This window comes from Tyto alba, unplaced genomic scaffold, assembly GCF_018691265.1.
Source record: "Tyto alba isolate M040663 unplaced genomic scaffold, T.alba_DEE_v4.0 Super-Scaffold_2, whole genome shotgun sequence".
In the NCBI taxonomy this organism is placed as follows: Eukaryota; Metazoa; Chordata; class Aves; order Strigiformes; family Tytonidae; genus Tyto; species Tyto alba.
In genome coordinates this window covers 22,892,528-22,907,685 of record NW_024881282.1, presented here as the reverse complement: position 1 = coordinate 22,907,685, position 15,158 = coordinate 22,892,528, and the positions used below count along the sequence as shown (strand labels likewise).

Here is a 15,158-nt window from a genome sequence, read left to right as displayed (position 1 = left end):
TCCTAAGGAAACGCAGCCAGCGGCAGTTGAGGGCATGCTTCCTTGGTTAAATGTGTAGCTGCAAGGTCCTGAACTTTTTTCATGGTATGCTCAGTGAACAATTTAAGAGCAAAGTCATTGACCATAACTTGCATAGCTTTCATCCCTGCTTTCTTTCCTGAGTAATTCTTGTGGAAGTTTATGTGAGTCCTGAGTCAGGACAGCAGGATTTCTCTTAGAGGAAGAGAGCACACGTAGTGGGGGAGGCATCCCTTTTTCTTTGCTTTCCCCTTCCAGTATAACATCATAAATGTGAGTGGACTGGGAACAGGATGATTTGTCATTGTTAATGTGCTTCTTTTTTTTCTTTGTTTTTCTAGGATCTAGTTCAGGATCAAAATTAAAAGTTCCTGAGCTGAGTATAAATGGCACACAGCACGTTGTTCAAGCAGGCCAGACTTTAAATCTCACCTGCAGGTAACCAGATGAGTTGGATTCTGATAATTTGGCTGGGAGTTCATACACCTGACACTTTCTTTTTTTGTAACTGAAATTAGAAAAAAATGAAACCTTATGTTGCGGGGAAAGGTGGGGAGTGAACTTCAATGGCAATTGTTTAATAGTTCTTTGTTGTTTCTGTTGTTGTTTTTGGAAAACAAGATAAAAGAGGATCCCAGAAATAGCCTGATATAATAAAATAGAAAGCTTGGGAACTGGGGCTATATAATTGCAGCCAAACATAATTGTTTCTGCTTCCTTATCTGTATTTGCAGGGGGGAAATGGTTCATTCATGGTCTTTGCCTGAAACTCTAAGTAAGGATAGCAAAAGGCTGAAAGTAATTAAATATGCCTGTGGAAGGAATGGGAAGCAGTCCTGCAGCAGTCTGACCTTGAGCAGAACTCAAGCGAGTGACACTGGAAACTATAGCTGCAAATACCCAACAGGTCCAGCAAAAAAGAAGGAATCGACAGTCTATGTATTTATTAACGGTAAGATTATGGATTTTTAACACTTCTTGGTACTTGCACTTCAATATAGCAAAATGTATAAATAAGGCAGTTCAGCTGTGGTTAAATACAGCTGATTTTTTTTTTCAGCTGAATGATATTTCCAGCCTTGCAAAATTTCATGATAATTTCTCAATGAATATATAAAATCAGCTTTCTCAGAGCTTGCAAATAACAAATACTAGTGTTTTATCTGTTAGAAAAAAAAAATGAAGAAAGAAAAAGACCCAACTGAACTCGTCTGCTAGAGTAAATAGAACTTCACATGGAAGTAAACTAGTAGTGAATCTGTGAAATGGGTATCAGAGAAATATCTTAGAGAATCAGATGACTGATGAAAATCATATATCTGGTACAATGTCCACTTTAACTTGTTTGTATAAGATTACAGATTTTTAGGCAGCTGAAGGATGCCAAGGCTATCTACCCTGATCGCTGAATTATCTCATGTGATAGAAAATTACTATTTGCATGTTAAGTCACATTCAAAAATGTACTCTCTAGTCCACGTTACACAGATTGTAAAAATTTAAAATAAATGGAAGCAAAGTAAGCAAGGAATTGTGTTCAGCAAACAAGTATTGTGCAGTGTATGAGAAATGCTGGAATTAGGTCAGTTAGGCTATAACAGAAATTTGCTTTCTGATACTGTTTTCTTCCAGGATATTAATCAAACACTTCCCAGAACAGTTGAATTCAATAGACACAATAAGAAAAGAAGAAATTATAAACAATTTAGGCATTTAATTTAATTTTATATTTTAGTGTTTTCTTGATTTTTACAGAATAAAATTAATAGGTTACTCTAAGATACCAGGATTCACAGATTTTGAAACCCAATATTACAGTGAAAGTGCAACTGGAAGTTTTCCAAATTATGTGTCTGCTGTTTCTAATGAGTTCACATCAGAGTGAATTAGCTTTTGTTTTCATTTCATGACATGAAGAGGGGGACTGGTGTTGTGAAAAAGCAGAATGGAGTGGACCTCTCACTACAGTGATAGAAAATAAGATCCTTCCCCCCATTATTGTGTGTTGCTTTATTGAAAATTATTGAATAATTCATGCTGTTCATCCTGCTTTCCTTCATCTGAAATATAACGCAAAACATTTTCCTCACCCAACTATTTTCATATAATTCACTGGATATTCAACCACAGATGCATCCATGGAAGCATAACCAAAGTATGCTATTCATTTAATGACCAATGTTTCCTGTTGCCTATGAAAACTTACAATTTTCTTGGATGACTTTTGCAAGTTTCCCATCATGGGACTTCCTTGAACCTCCCATCTTGGATGTCATCCCTATCTGAGATCTACCTGCAATCCTCTCCATTCACCACATGAGAAGAGCAAGGATTGTTGTGACTCTGAGAACCTCTCTGCTAAACCCACTGTACAATATAAGAGATTCTTATACATTCTCTTGATCTCTTCCCTGTCTGAAGTGTTAAATTTTCTGGATCCTGAATTTTTATAAATGGAAGATACAACCAATCTTTCTAACTCTTCGCTGCTTCCCAAGTTGTATGTAGCTTTCTTACATCTAATTGAGGATCTCTTTCAGAGGCATGTGAACTAAGGTTATCTGCCTAATTCACAAGGTGATGGAAGAGAAACATATCATTGGCGAAATAGTTTTTGGACAGCCCTTTGCCCCTTCCCCCCTCCCATCTTCCCCCAGTAATCAGTTAAGGAAGATTGCCTGAATGTCTTGGTTTTGTTGATTTTTCAAGGACATTCAGTCATTAAATGTTCGTGTCACTGTTGAAAATAGGATTAGGTTACATTTCTCCTCCTACCTTACTTGCCAAAAAACAGTAAAATGTTTAAGGGACGAACCTGTATCAAGCTTAGACCTCTTTGGCATCTTAATTTTCTGAATTTGACAATTCCTTTGATTGAAAACCAATTTCTTAACACTTAAGTGTTGATTGTGTCCTAGTAAGCATGTACAAGAGTTAGGGCAAACTACTGATAGAAAGGGAGGCTGCAAAGTAAGTTTTCATTTAATGCCTGTTGAAAGCGTCACTCTGCCATAATGTGTGGAAAGGTATATTAGTCCTCCAAAAATTTACAATTTCAGGAAGAATTGTTGAGTAGGTTGAAAAGAAACAAGATACTGAGTACCAAAACTCACCCTTTCTGGTCAGGGTAGCATTAGCATTTGGAAAGAAAATACTTAAGGAATATTTTAATATAAGTAATTATTTCTGTGAACACACTTTAAATTAATTATCTGGCTCAAGTGAGGGTGAGATGGGGCTAACAAAATCCTCTGTGAAGACTACTTTTCTTGAACTTAGTTTTATTTTAATTAATTTGTGGGTGCTTAGGAAATAAACATTTGTAAAATTTGGGTCCCTAGTTTTGTATTGTTTCCTGTGGCAGGACGTTGTGTCAGTCCATTTCCCATATTAGCTCCATGTGGATCACCGAAGTGCCTTTTTCCCATGTCTTAACATGCTGCAGATGAGAACAAATAGTTGCTATTTACAAACACAGAATCTGCATCGGGAAAGTTGATATTGTTTGTACAGGAAGTCATCACTTATTGTTTTAAAAATGTTATTCATTTCCGTAATTAGGGTGATACTGAATATGAACTGGATTTAAAAAACAAACAAACAAACAAAAAAAAACAACAAACAAAAAACACCAACAAAAAAACACCAAACCAAAACCCAACACAATAAACCCAGTAAGTCCTTTCGTTCAGTAATGAGCGTATGCTATAGCAGAAGATGAGTTTCTATAGACAAGAACAAGATGCAAGACCATGAGAAGGAGTTTGCAAGTCCCATGTACCCCAGGATGACTTGAAGCATTTTTGAAGAGCTGTGTTTGGGTGATCAAGGCAGGCTGGTGACTTCTCCTGCAGGACCTAGTCCTGACACCACCCTTCTTTCAGCTGGAGAGGTCACTACAGAGTTGCACATGGGAGTGAGCATGGAGTGTGTTCCACAGAAGCTCTTGACCACACACAGCTCAAGAACTGAGACATCAAGCAAGGGAAATGAATTCTCTTAAAATCTTGGACTTCATACTAAGAAAACTGATGACCTGACTTCCACCATGAGCCATGGGAAAAATCTGAAGTGAAGCAAAGCTTCTTTGCCGATTTCTCCACTCTGTTAGACCCTAAAGTGCTCATATAATTTTGTTACACAACTGCAGCTTAGTATTAAAATGGAAAGATTTGTAATGAATGCTCACTGCATATACTGAAGTGAGGAATGGGGAATTTTCTGCTTAAAGAGATAATTATGGAATACAGACATTTAAGAAACACCAAATTATCAACAGGCTGTTTTGAAACCTATGTAGATTTCCCGGGGGACAGTGCTTAAGGATTTTCTTTCTGCCTGTTTTTGTTCTGGTATCTCCAAGACAGACTTTTCCAGTTGCTGGAGTTCATTCACTTTTTTCAAAAATGTGCAGTTCTCTTCATTCTCTACTGTCATCACTTCTTGCCTTTGACCAATTGTTCCCATGGCATGACAGAGGAAAAGCATGTAAGTTCAATTACATTGATATATCAAGGTTAGATTTTTGCAAGAATTTAAACAAACTTTGACTCGAGTTGAAGTGTTGTTACTTCCTGTGATGAAGACAGCTTTAAGCTATTAGTATACAGCAGTAATATCTTAATTCTGATGCAACAGAGGATTCTTATCTAAGTGAAGTTGTACTTGGCTTTAAGGTATTACCCATTTCTTAGTCAGTTCTCCATCTCCTTGTCTCTCCTCACACTCCTGCTGTGCATGTCTTCTGACTGCATTCTTTTCCTTGCAAAATGAGACTTGTACTTCAAACAAGCACCATTCAAACTATTCTGTTTTGAAATCAGACCTCTAGGCTGGGTCAGTTGTCTATTCTCTTTCTGTACTTAACAGAGAGGAAAAAAAGGGACCTTCTGTTACATATTTCTCATCACTGACTTCACAAGGAATTTGGAGAACAAGCTTAGAATAGATGTCTTGCTTTGAGATGATTTAGGTCAGGTGAGACAAACCAGAGCTAATGAAAGGTACAAGTCCTGGGAGCACTTGTACTCACCAATGCCTAGAATGTCAAACATGCCCGCCAGTTTTGAATATTTGACTTGAGATGTGTCTCAGGCTGGACAGTCCTAAATAAAGGGCTTTAGCATTAGTGAATGGTTCAAAATGTAAGCCTTTGAAGTTCTAAAACATCTGTGGTTTTGAGTGCATTTTCAAACTCTAGAGTTGTATTCTGCAAGTGCTGAGCGTATGGTATCTCCTTGGGAGGTCCACTTGTTGACAGATAGCTGGATCCAGCCCCAGAACTGACATGAATTTAACTTGAATGGATTTACTCCTGTATCCCTAGAGGTACTGTGCTGCAGAGCAGGGAGGGCATCAGAAGAGTTCCCCAAAAGGGTCTCTTAAGATCACAAGCGTCAAAGTCAAAATAATTCAACAGATGAAAAAAGCAGTAAGACAAAACACCCTGAAAGCTAACAGAAAGGGAGATGTTCTTCTTTTTCCTTTATCTTCTTCTTACTCAGAAATAATGTACTGACAGAAGAACCTGCTGAGGCCTGGGAAACTTCCTCCCCTGTGCCTTTTTTCTGTCTTTGCTTTTGGCACAGTTTTAATATATGAGCAGTATGGTTTTGGCTTACACTGTCACAGTCAATAATATGATAGCGCTTCTGATATGAAAAGGAAACTCGTTGAAATTAAACTATGCTACAGCTGTATCAAGTATGTGAACACATTTTTAGTGTCTAATGAGATTCCTGTTACAAAGCAGAGCCCTCTAGGACTTGCTGACGTCAATCACCTATAACTGCCATGCTTTTGTCATTACGTGTACATGGACTTTGCATTATAGTACACTGTGTTGAGCAGAGCATGTGTGGGTGCCTTGGCAGCATCCAAGGCCATGTACTAAGCCCTCTGAGGTCATTCTTCCTAACCAAGGCTTATGGCTCCTACTGGAGCAGAAATACATTTCTGAGATGAACCATCATGAGGGAAGGATACGTGTGAAAAAGCATTCCTAATGTCCATTAGCCTTTCTAGAGATCGCTTTCTGATCATAGTCATTGCTCTAGCGTGGATTTCCTGGCTAATGTGGGTAACGATATTTTTCCTTAAGAGTTTTCACCATTTTTTTTATGTCTCTTATGGACCTACATTGATGATAGCACAGTATAACTAGCCCCAAAGGAAAACAAACCAACCCTGCCTAAAAATCACTGTACAGTTATGCTAGCAACACTTTGTGTCTGAATGTGCTCCAGATATAAACTATTCCCCTCCTTTTCCTTTTTATATTTTTCCTTCTGTGATTATTAATTTGTATTTCAGGTCTTCCTTCAAGGTTTAGAAATCATTTGAGTTTGAAGAGTATTATTTTACAGGCTAAGATGAGGCAAGGGTGGAAAACCCCTTCTTATAGATAAGTGTTGTGCTTCCAGACTTATAAAATGGGACTTTTTTTTCGTAAGGAACATAGACACCTACACATGAGCAGGTTGAATAGGTGTGTTTCTTAAGGCATGATTCGTCTCCTCATAAAATAGATGCCTAAAGCAGGTCAGATGAGTCCCATGGCAGAATTCCCCCTTTCTTCCCAGTGACAACACTAACAGTTTGGCCATCTGGCTCAGTGAGAAATGTCTATCTTTTAGATGTGTGAGGTGAGACCCACTATTTACGTGCATGGTTCTCCTTGAATTTCTTCTGAACAGACCTACTAATTTAGCTGCAATAAATAAAGTTAGTTAGGGTGAATGCCTACATTGTAAAGGGGAATTTGGCAATTGGTCCATTACTTTTAATGAAGATTTAATGTCTGTACTGTAGTAAAAACTTCGGTCCTCTTCATGTGCATGAAGGAAAAGGGTGTTATGTGAATGTGAGGGAATTGTTTTGGCTCTTTTAGCCTGAAAAAAATCTTAATGATGATACAAGTGCAAGCAGGTATTTTGGAAGAATGTCAGAGGACAAACTTTCAGAGATTTCAAGGAGCTCAGATTTTCCTGCAGAGACTTTTCTTCTTGCAAATGTATGTGTAGGTACTCTGGCTTACATAGCTCAGATTATTAAAAACAAAACAAACCCAAGAACAGTAGCTGAAGCTTCTGGAAATAAAGAATCTCTCCATCTTTTCTGAGTTTGGCGTTTCAGTGTTGGCTAATTTAGTTGTTTGTGCAAACCCCATAAATAGCCTAGACAGGTTATGGATACCAGACATAATATTGCTTGTGTTAAGACTCTTATCAAGTTTGTATCTGGCTGCCAACCAGCTTAATAAAAAGCTGCTATTTATGTTCTTTAACAATATAGCAAGTGACCTTCATGGATTTTGTGATTGAATGAATGCTCTTTGTGGTTTCGTGTTGACTGTAACTGGGAGATATTTTAAGGAACACAGTCAAACCAGCACATAGTCATTAATTCCATGCACAATTTAAAAATACACTAAACTGACTTTTAAAGTAACCTTTAGCATATACAAATATTCTGGTTGTCCATCTTCCATTTTACTACCCTTGCAGGCAGCTCTGAAGCAAAAAAAAAAAAAAAAAAAAACCAAAAACAGCAAAACCAAACAAAAAATTAAAAAATAAAATCAACCCTACCCTCTTAGATCTTCCATTCCAAATCTGGATGGAGCTGAATGTGTAACTTGGATGTGGTCTTCAAGATAGGTCAGTCCCTGATGTTCCTTTTATGTCTAGAGCTTTCTGAACATAGAAGTGTGTGAAGCTGGCCCAGAAGACTTCTGGCAGGAGGTTAGGTCATGCCAGATGCACTGCCAGCCAGCTGTTCAGGAAAGGATGGCATTTACCTCCCCTGAGGAAGAAATTGGGAGGAAATGTAGCAGGAGCTGCTGGCAATAGCTAGGGCTCTGATGGGAGGGATAGAGGAAGAAGCAAGGAGTGCTGTTATTTGGTAGTCAGAAGGACTCCACATCATTGGCCTACCTTGCCAATATGGCAAAACATGCCCTGGTGATGCTGTTGGTTCATCTTTACCTGACGCAGGATGGTAGAGCCTGCACTAGATTCTGGTCTTGAGGCACTGAGAGTGTCCCCTTATGGCCATTAAGACGGAAGGAGAATAAAATCAAAGGGAATCAGGAAAAGCCTCCACACTCATTATGAAAACAAAACTGTGCTAGGAAACATGATGCGTATTTCTTTTAATCAAAAGCAGGAAGACATTTGGAGCACTTGGGGCCATCGATTGCCCTCCGGCCCATGGAGGAAGTCCCCGGTGATGTCAATGGGAGCTCTGCACGCGAATAGCGGGGGCACGGAGACGCCTTGGCGTACCACTGCGGGGAGTGCACCAAGACACGCTGTCACTGAGCTTTAAAGCCTACCCAAAGCAGCCAGGGCGTTTAGTTGACTTTTATAGAGCACTTCGTTGACTTCTTCAGGCGCGAACGTGCATTTCCATTGAAGAAGGAAAAAAAAAAAAAAGCCAAGCATGGGGTTTTGTGCTCGTTTCCTGTCCCTGCCTTTGGATGGGCAGGAATCCTGCGAGGTCTGAGCTGCACAGCCCCCACTGCCTCGATATTGGCATCGGTCAGTGGTGACACTGTGTCTGCAGACAGCACCGGTAGTCCCCAGAACAGCTCTTCCTCACACTTGTAATGATCTGGAGATTATGATACAGGAAACTACTTTGCAAAGCTTGCTGGTTTTGGTCAGGAGCTCTTAATTTTGTGACAAAGACGAATGAGTCTTTGGGGAGTGGTAAATCCGTTTGTCTGGTGATGTTAGGAGGCAGGTGACCTCTTCTGTGGCTGCAGCCCCTGAAACAAAAAGGGTTCTTTTCTCCATGCTACAAACAGGTTCATTCTTGGTCTTTCCTTGAATCATACTGCAGAGGAAACGTCAGCCTAACAAGTCCTTAGGGTATTTTTTATTACATACGCATCCTCTATTACTCATAAGTTCCTTTTGCAATCTCAGTGGACATTTAACACCTATTATTAAATAAAGCATTGTGGCTTTCACAAACTTTATGTAACAGTTTCATTAAACCTCTTCAGGAAAACTTCCGTACCATGGGGTATGTTTGAGATACTTTACCTTAGGATTGTCCCCAATATAAATTTGAGTAGAATTCGCTTCTCCTTCTGTCTGAGGTCTCAAGCAAAAATATTATTGTGTGTAGTAAGAAAAGAAGATCTTAAGTGCAGAACAGTTTTACGGCACTGGGAAGTGCAGATCATACTTTTAAAAGACAAACAAAAGTAATGTATTTGAAGAACTACTTGAGTGAACATAGGTCAGCATGCAGGACTCTGGGATCAGAACACTTGAATAAAGTATTACGATCTGAAGTTTTATAAAGGGTCAATTCTTGCTAGCTTTACTCATTTCTTATCCAAGAAAGATTTCCATTGTTATTTGTAAGATTTTTTTACTGAGTGAGAATAATAGGATTTGCCTGAAAAAACATTGGAACTGTAGATAAGCATGGAATTAAGATCTGAATGTTTCACTTTTTTAAGAGTTAAAACCCAAACCTTATGTGAATTTTGAGGTAGTCTATCTGTGATGCGAGTCAAACTGAACCTTCAGATCTGCACACCTGCAAAGAAGATTTGGAGCCAGAGCCTGTGGCTTGAGCCCTTCTTTGTTAAGTGGCCCAAACAATAGCAGCAGGAGCAATGTTCCCTGTTCCCAGCGCAAGCTATTTATGACAATGCCCTTTGTTAAAGGGATTGTTCGAGGGATGGTAAATTACTCTGCCAAGCTTTAGTTATTGAGTCGAAAGGAATTAATGTTTTCCTGGCATTTTCATTTACCTTGTCACTTAAAAAAAGAGACATATAAGTATTGTGATAGTGGGAAGGAGGAGAATGATTAACTCTTGCAAGTTCTTATTCTCAGAGTTGAAAATATGGCTGGATAGTCACAGTAGATTCTTTCTCCTGGTGAAGTCATAACAAGTTTTTCCCATCAGTTTCCTTGGAGAGAGCAGGAACATGTCCTGTGTAGGGGTTTCCTGATAAGTGAATTTCATCTCATTTCCCATATAATTACTTTTCCTGGTGATAATAAAATAAAAATGCCCTGAAATAAGCAACACATATCTCGGCAGTAGAGATGATGCCGTAATGGGAAAAACGTACTTCAACTGTCCTGGATTTTAAAGGAGATAGCAAAGTACTGCTATTGACTGATAAATATATTTTCAAATATGCAACAGAACTCGTTTAGATAAAAGTAAACAGAAGATTGATTTGAGGACTTGGTCTAGCTTTCATTATGGACAGGTTTAGTCTGTTCTTTCAAGGCTGTATGCACTGTTACAATTTCCATACATTGTCTTAAGATTTCAGATATTAACTTTTTCTTTTTCTTCTCTTGCAGATACAAGCAATCCATTTGTAGAGATGCATAGTGATATACCTAAAATAATACACATGACTATGGGAAGAGAAATGATCATTCCATGCAGAGTGACAGCACCAAACATTGCTGTTACTTTAAAAAAGGTACCTCAATCCAGGCGTGCTCTGAAAGCGTTACTGTGGATGATGCTGTTTGTTTGTTTGTTTGCAACGGTTGTACTACTTTTGAAATATTTCAACAATTTAATATTTCTTAAGGTTTCTGGGTGTCAGTGCGTTTAGAAGTATCTCAACACTGAAGGCTTCATCTCGTATCTCACAGAAGGGTTTAAAGAAACTGCTTACACTGGATGGGAATTTTCTGAAGAAACTTAAATTTTTCATACCATTTTATTAAAGCTTCACTAACAAAGGTTTCTTAAGCCCAGGAAGGAATTTCTTGTTAGGAGAAGAGATTTCCTCCCACCTCTTCCCCTGCCCTTCCTCCCCTTTCCTCTTCTGGGTAAGTGCAGTCCCTGGAGACCTGCTGGGGCTGTACAACATTCTCTGCAAGCCTTTGCCCTACCTCACTCCCACCAGCAACTTTGCTGCTTCCTTTTACATATGAGTGTACTCATCAGTTGAGGGATGGCTTCTCTTTGTAGGGAAACTTGTGCAGAGTTTGAGACAGTGGGGCCAGTTTTAGAAAAACTAGACATTTTTCATGTTTTGGCGAAACTATTTCTTTTCTAGGAGACTTGAGAGTTACATGGACAGCTAACCAAATTATATGCAAGTAATAAAGTACCTGGTATCAAGACAGAGAATGGTGCTCCTTTTTTTAAAGTCCTTTTGTTTGGCTTAAAAATTAGGTAGAGGTGCAAGTGATGTTTTGCCTCTAAATAAAGGGAGTTCTGTATATAGTGGCATAAATATTCATTGATGCTACAAGGAAAATAAATTTGTCTTTTCATAGAATAATATGCAATCGTCGAACAATATCACCATAAAATGCTTACCTAGATCAACACAACTCTGATTCCTCTTTGACTATAGAGTTTTACACCAGCCACGGATTTGATTCTGTGTTTTAACACACGGGAGATTTACAAGTTCTATCCAGTGCTGCTTTGCTAATATACCGATTTTGTTTCTTGGTTTCCACCTGTTAAATCACATGAAAGAAAGCAAAATGCAGAGAAAAGGAAGTAATAGGACCTGGGATATTACCATATGTGTGTGTACACACACGCAGTTCTCCTGCAAGAGGTGCACCAGAGATGGATGATGCACAAGATGCTGTGGCTATAGAATCAGAAGAAAATGAGGCTTGGCTTTTCATAGGGTGGATGTTGCAAAGTGGGAACTTTCTTGGGCACTGTAGTGTTTGCTTCTGAAATCTCAGCATATTCAATTCCTAGCTAAGAAATTTCATGTCAGGTTTCTCTCTTATTAAACAATATAAAAAAATATTTTTTCTCCTGATTTGGAGGAGGTTGAGACATATTTACTCCCTTTTTTCATATCAACTTGCCTTTAGTTTGGGGTTGTGGTGTAAGTCATATCTTTACACATCAAAACCAGATGTAATACTCTGGGAAGGAGAAGGAGGAGGTGGAGCCAAGTCTTGAAAGAAAGGATTGGTTGCTTACATGTTTTGCATTCCAGGAAAAATAAATGTGTTGCCTAATTAATCCCAGAATTTCCTGAAGCATGTAAGCTACAATGCATTACATCATATCTTACTTTATTTATCATCCATGACAGGCTTATATGAAGATTCCAGCAGGTTTTTGCTCACATAGCAATTAAGAGATGTGTTAAATGCATTTCACAGCTGCAGGCATACTACTTCTGGAGAGCTGGCAAAAGCTATTCTGTATTTTCCATTCAGCGATAAAGGAAGAAGTCGGTGTCCCCATAATGAAATCATCTGGAGCTGGAAAGAAAACCCCAGCATTAGTCATTAGGTTCTGCATTCTATATTACCAGGAAGTAAAAATATTAAATATTTTTTGGTAATCTCTCTCTTCTGAAAGGACTCGGTACAGTTGCATGAACACTGCCTCCAGCATTTCATTTCTGTGCAGTGCTACTTCTCAGTTTTAGTGGACCAACGTGGGGAAGGTTTATCATCCATCTTCAACACCACAAATGACTTTTTTACTAAAACTGTACCTTAGTCAATCTTTTTGAGATCCTGTGTTGCTCTCACTTCCAGGCTGAACATCTGTACAAATTCTCTTCTATAGCATGGCAATCATATACAACATAGGAGGAGTCTTAAAAATCAATAAGTTAATAAAACAGGAATTGGGAAACGGGGATGGAACTTTTCATTCCTATTTCAAATCCAGCCTTCAGGTCCTGTTATAATTTTATCTGCAGCAGCTGATAGCTCTTTCTCTTCATCATATAAAGACATGTGAAATCCATCAATAATTTTGATATAATGCTTTGAAACAATCATTCCTATCAATATGATTTTGTCAGCCTCATTCAAGATCCCTGAAATAAGGTAAACCCTACTGTAACTAAGGTATGCACCTCTCTTGCCTCTTCATTTGCTCCTATCTTGCCAAACAGAGAATGCATCACCTTTCGGTACAAATGGTTTGATCCTTCTGTTTACTCTCCTTTTGGATTCTCTGTCATAAATTCAACAATGATATTCAGAGGAATAGAGGTAAATAAGTTTCAGCATAAGGAATAAAAAGAGGAAAAAACCCCAAGGATGTTGAGAGTCGTGTATCTGGACAGTCTTAATTCTTAATAATGCCACCTCATCCTTCCCAAATTTCTGGAAGGGGAAACATGAAAGAAAAGGCAAGCATTCAAAATTCTGATGTACATTTTTACTATACTTTCAGCTGGCTCTTGCCAATACAATCTGCCTTTGGAGACGTGGGGAACCACAGCTTGACTCTTGATCATAGGTACATACCCAAAACCCTGTTGTAGTACTGTGTTAATGCCACTGAGTACCAAAATGGTTTAGTGATTGGTGCTGAGCAAAGAAGGAGGCACAGCCTCTACAAAAAGAAACCGAAGTCTAGTTTGAAACAAAGTACAAAGAAGGTAAAAGGCCAAGACTACACAGGGAGCCATAGTGATGGGGTTCATACAGATAAGTATGTAGACAATAAATTCCATGTTTACTGCAGCCGTCGCTACAAATTGATTTTTTGAACGCCTCTGACTATCTGCTGGTACCCATCTGTAAGCTATTATTTTAGCTGGATTTATCCTCTGCTGCTTCAGTGGAAATCTCACTGCTCCAGAACTGTGTTTCTTCATAGGTTTTCTACTCTATGTGATGGCCAATTTTTTGAAAAAGCCTTCACTACACTGGCCCTGCTCTGCATGGGAGTTGAACCAGGTAACCTCTAGAGGTCCCTTTCAACCTAAATTATTGTGTGATTCTGGAATCCTCTGTCCTGTACCATCCATGCAGTGATCATCATGGTGATGATGTTGTATCTCTAGCTGATGACCTGGCAGCTGGTTTAGGGCAGAGCAAAGCAAATGTGATTCTCTGAGAGTGGGAAACAGGTCATCTGAACCAGTGGAGTTGGCAGAGGAGAACAGCACGGAGGAGAGCTGGGTAAGAAACCAAAGCCATTAGGGAGAGAGGGTAGACCTGTGAAGGGCTGTGAGAGTGAGCACCCAGCCACCGGCCTTGGTCTCTTGTGAGACAAAATCTGGTATTTCCACCATCTGAAAGGGACTTGTTGCAGTGTTTTGTTTCCTCCCCACCCCTCCAGGACTTAGCCAGAGACCAGCTGTGTCACCGCAGTCTTTTGCTAGTTGTAGACTTCAGTTTTCTAAAGTTTCCCTACAGTACCTTAACACTGTCTTTATGCTTTCATGCGTGACTGTGTGCAACTTCTTAGTCTCAAAATTACTACAAAAAGATGTAGCTCTAGCTATTTTTGAGGGGTGTCAGATGAGTAAATTGTGCAGGCAAAGATTTGCCTCAGTGACAGGTGAGCCTGTTGGATATACAGATGACTCAGAACATTAAGTGTTGCAAAACAGGATCATACTTATGAGCACTTTATTTCCAAGACCTGGACACTTCCTGAGTGTTTTGGTTACTTTCCTGTTCCTGGAGTAAGGCTAATACAAATTCAGTAGTCCATCAATTAACTAATTAATGTGAAGTGAATGCCTTTCCTGGGAAATGTCAGTCTAGGGAGGCTCTGAGGCGCTAACTTGATTCTTTCTTCATGGTTTATATGAAAACCTATAGAGGAATATGCTCAGAAACAGTTTGGTTTCCACCAAAGCAGTAAGAGGATAAATCCAGTTGCAGCCCTTGAAAGCATAACTATGAACTAGTTAAACCAAAGCTTGAATATCTGTTGTATTTAGTACAGGGATGGCAACAGAGCTCTTAGAGTCCAAGATATTGTTGAGTGTTAGCCATCAGGCTGTAACGTAACGGGTTTCACTTGTGTGTGTGTAACACACACTTCCCCTGTGATTTACATGCTTATTACAGTGTCTTATCAGCTGTTGTAAAGGTAAGGAATTCTACCACAGCATTTTGTGCTCTGTAATTATTGTTCCTTTGATTCATCGTGCATTTCTGTTGGAGGAAATGGTATGAGATGAGTGGAGGTGATCTCAAGGGGAGCGTTCAGCGTACGCTGAGCAGGCAGCATCAAGGGTGCTGTGTTTCAGAAGGATACTCGACCATGCAGGAAGCTGACAGGCAGCCACGCTTCCCCCAGCCTCTGGCAGCCACTCATCTTGGCTTTGGCCATAGGAAGGAGAGGGCTGGCCAACACATAAGTCCCTTGCTCAAATAAAGGGGAAGAAAGAGATGAAGGAGATG

General features: G+C 39.3%; 1 protein-coding gene across 2 annotated transcripts in view; it reads left to right on the top strand.

Annotated features, from left to right (window-relative positions):
* Positions 1–15,158, top strand: part of FLT1 (fms related receptor tyrosine kinase 1) — a 117,934-nt gene that overhangs the window by 15,849 nt on the left and 86,927 nt on the right. For both annotated transcript variants that reach the window (XM_042793156.1, XM_042793157.1), the window contains exons 2-4: positions 360–456; positions 753–970; positions 10,359–10,483. In XM_042793156.1, coding sequence (XP_042649090.1) covers positions 360–456; positions 753–970; positions 10,359–10,483 — 440 coding nt within the window. The remainder of the gene's footprint in view (positions 1–359; positions 457–752; positions 971–10,358; positions 10,484–15,158) is intronic.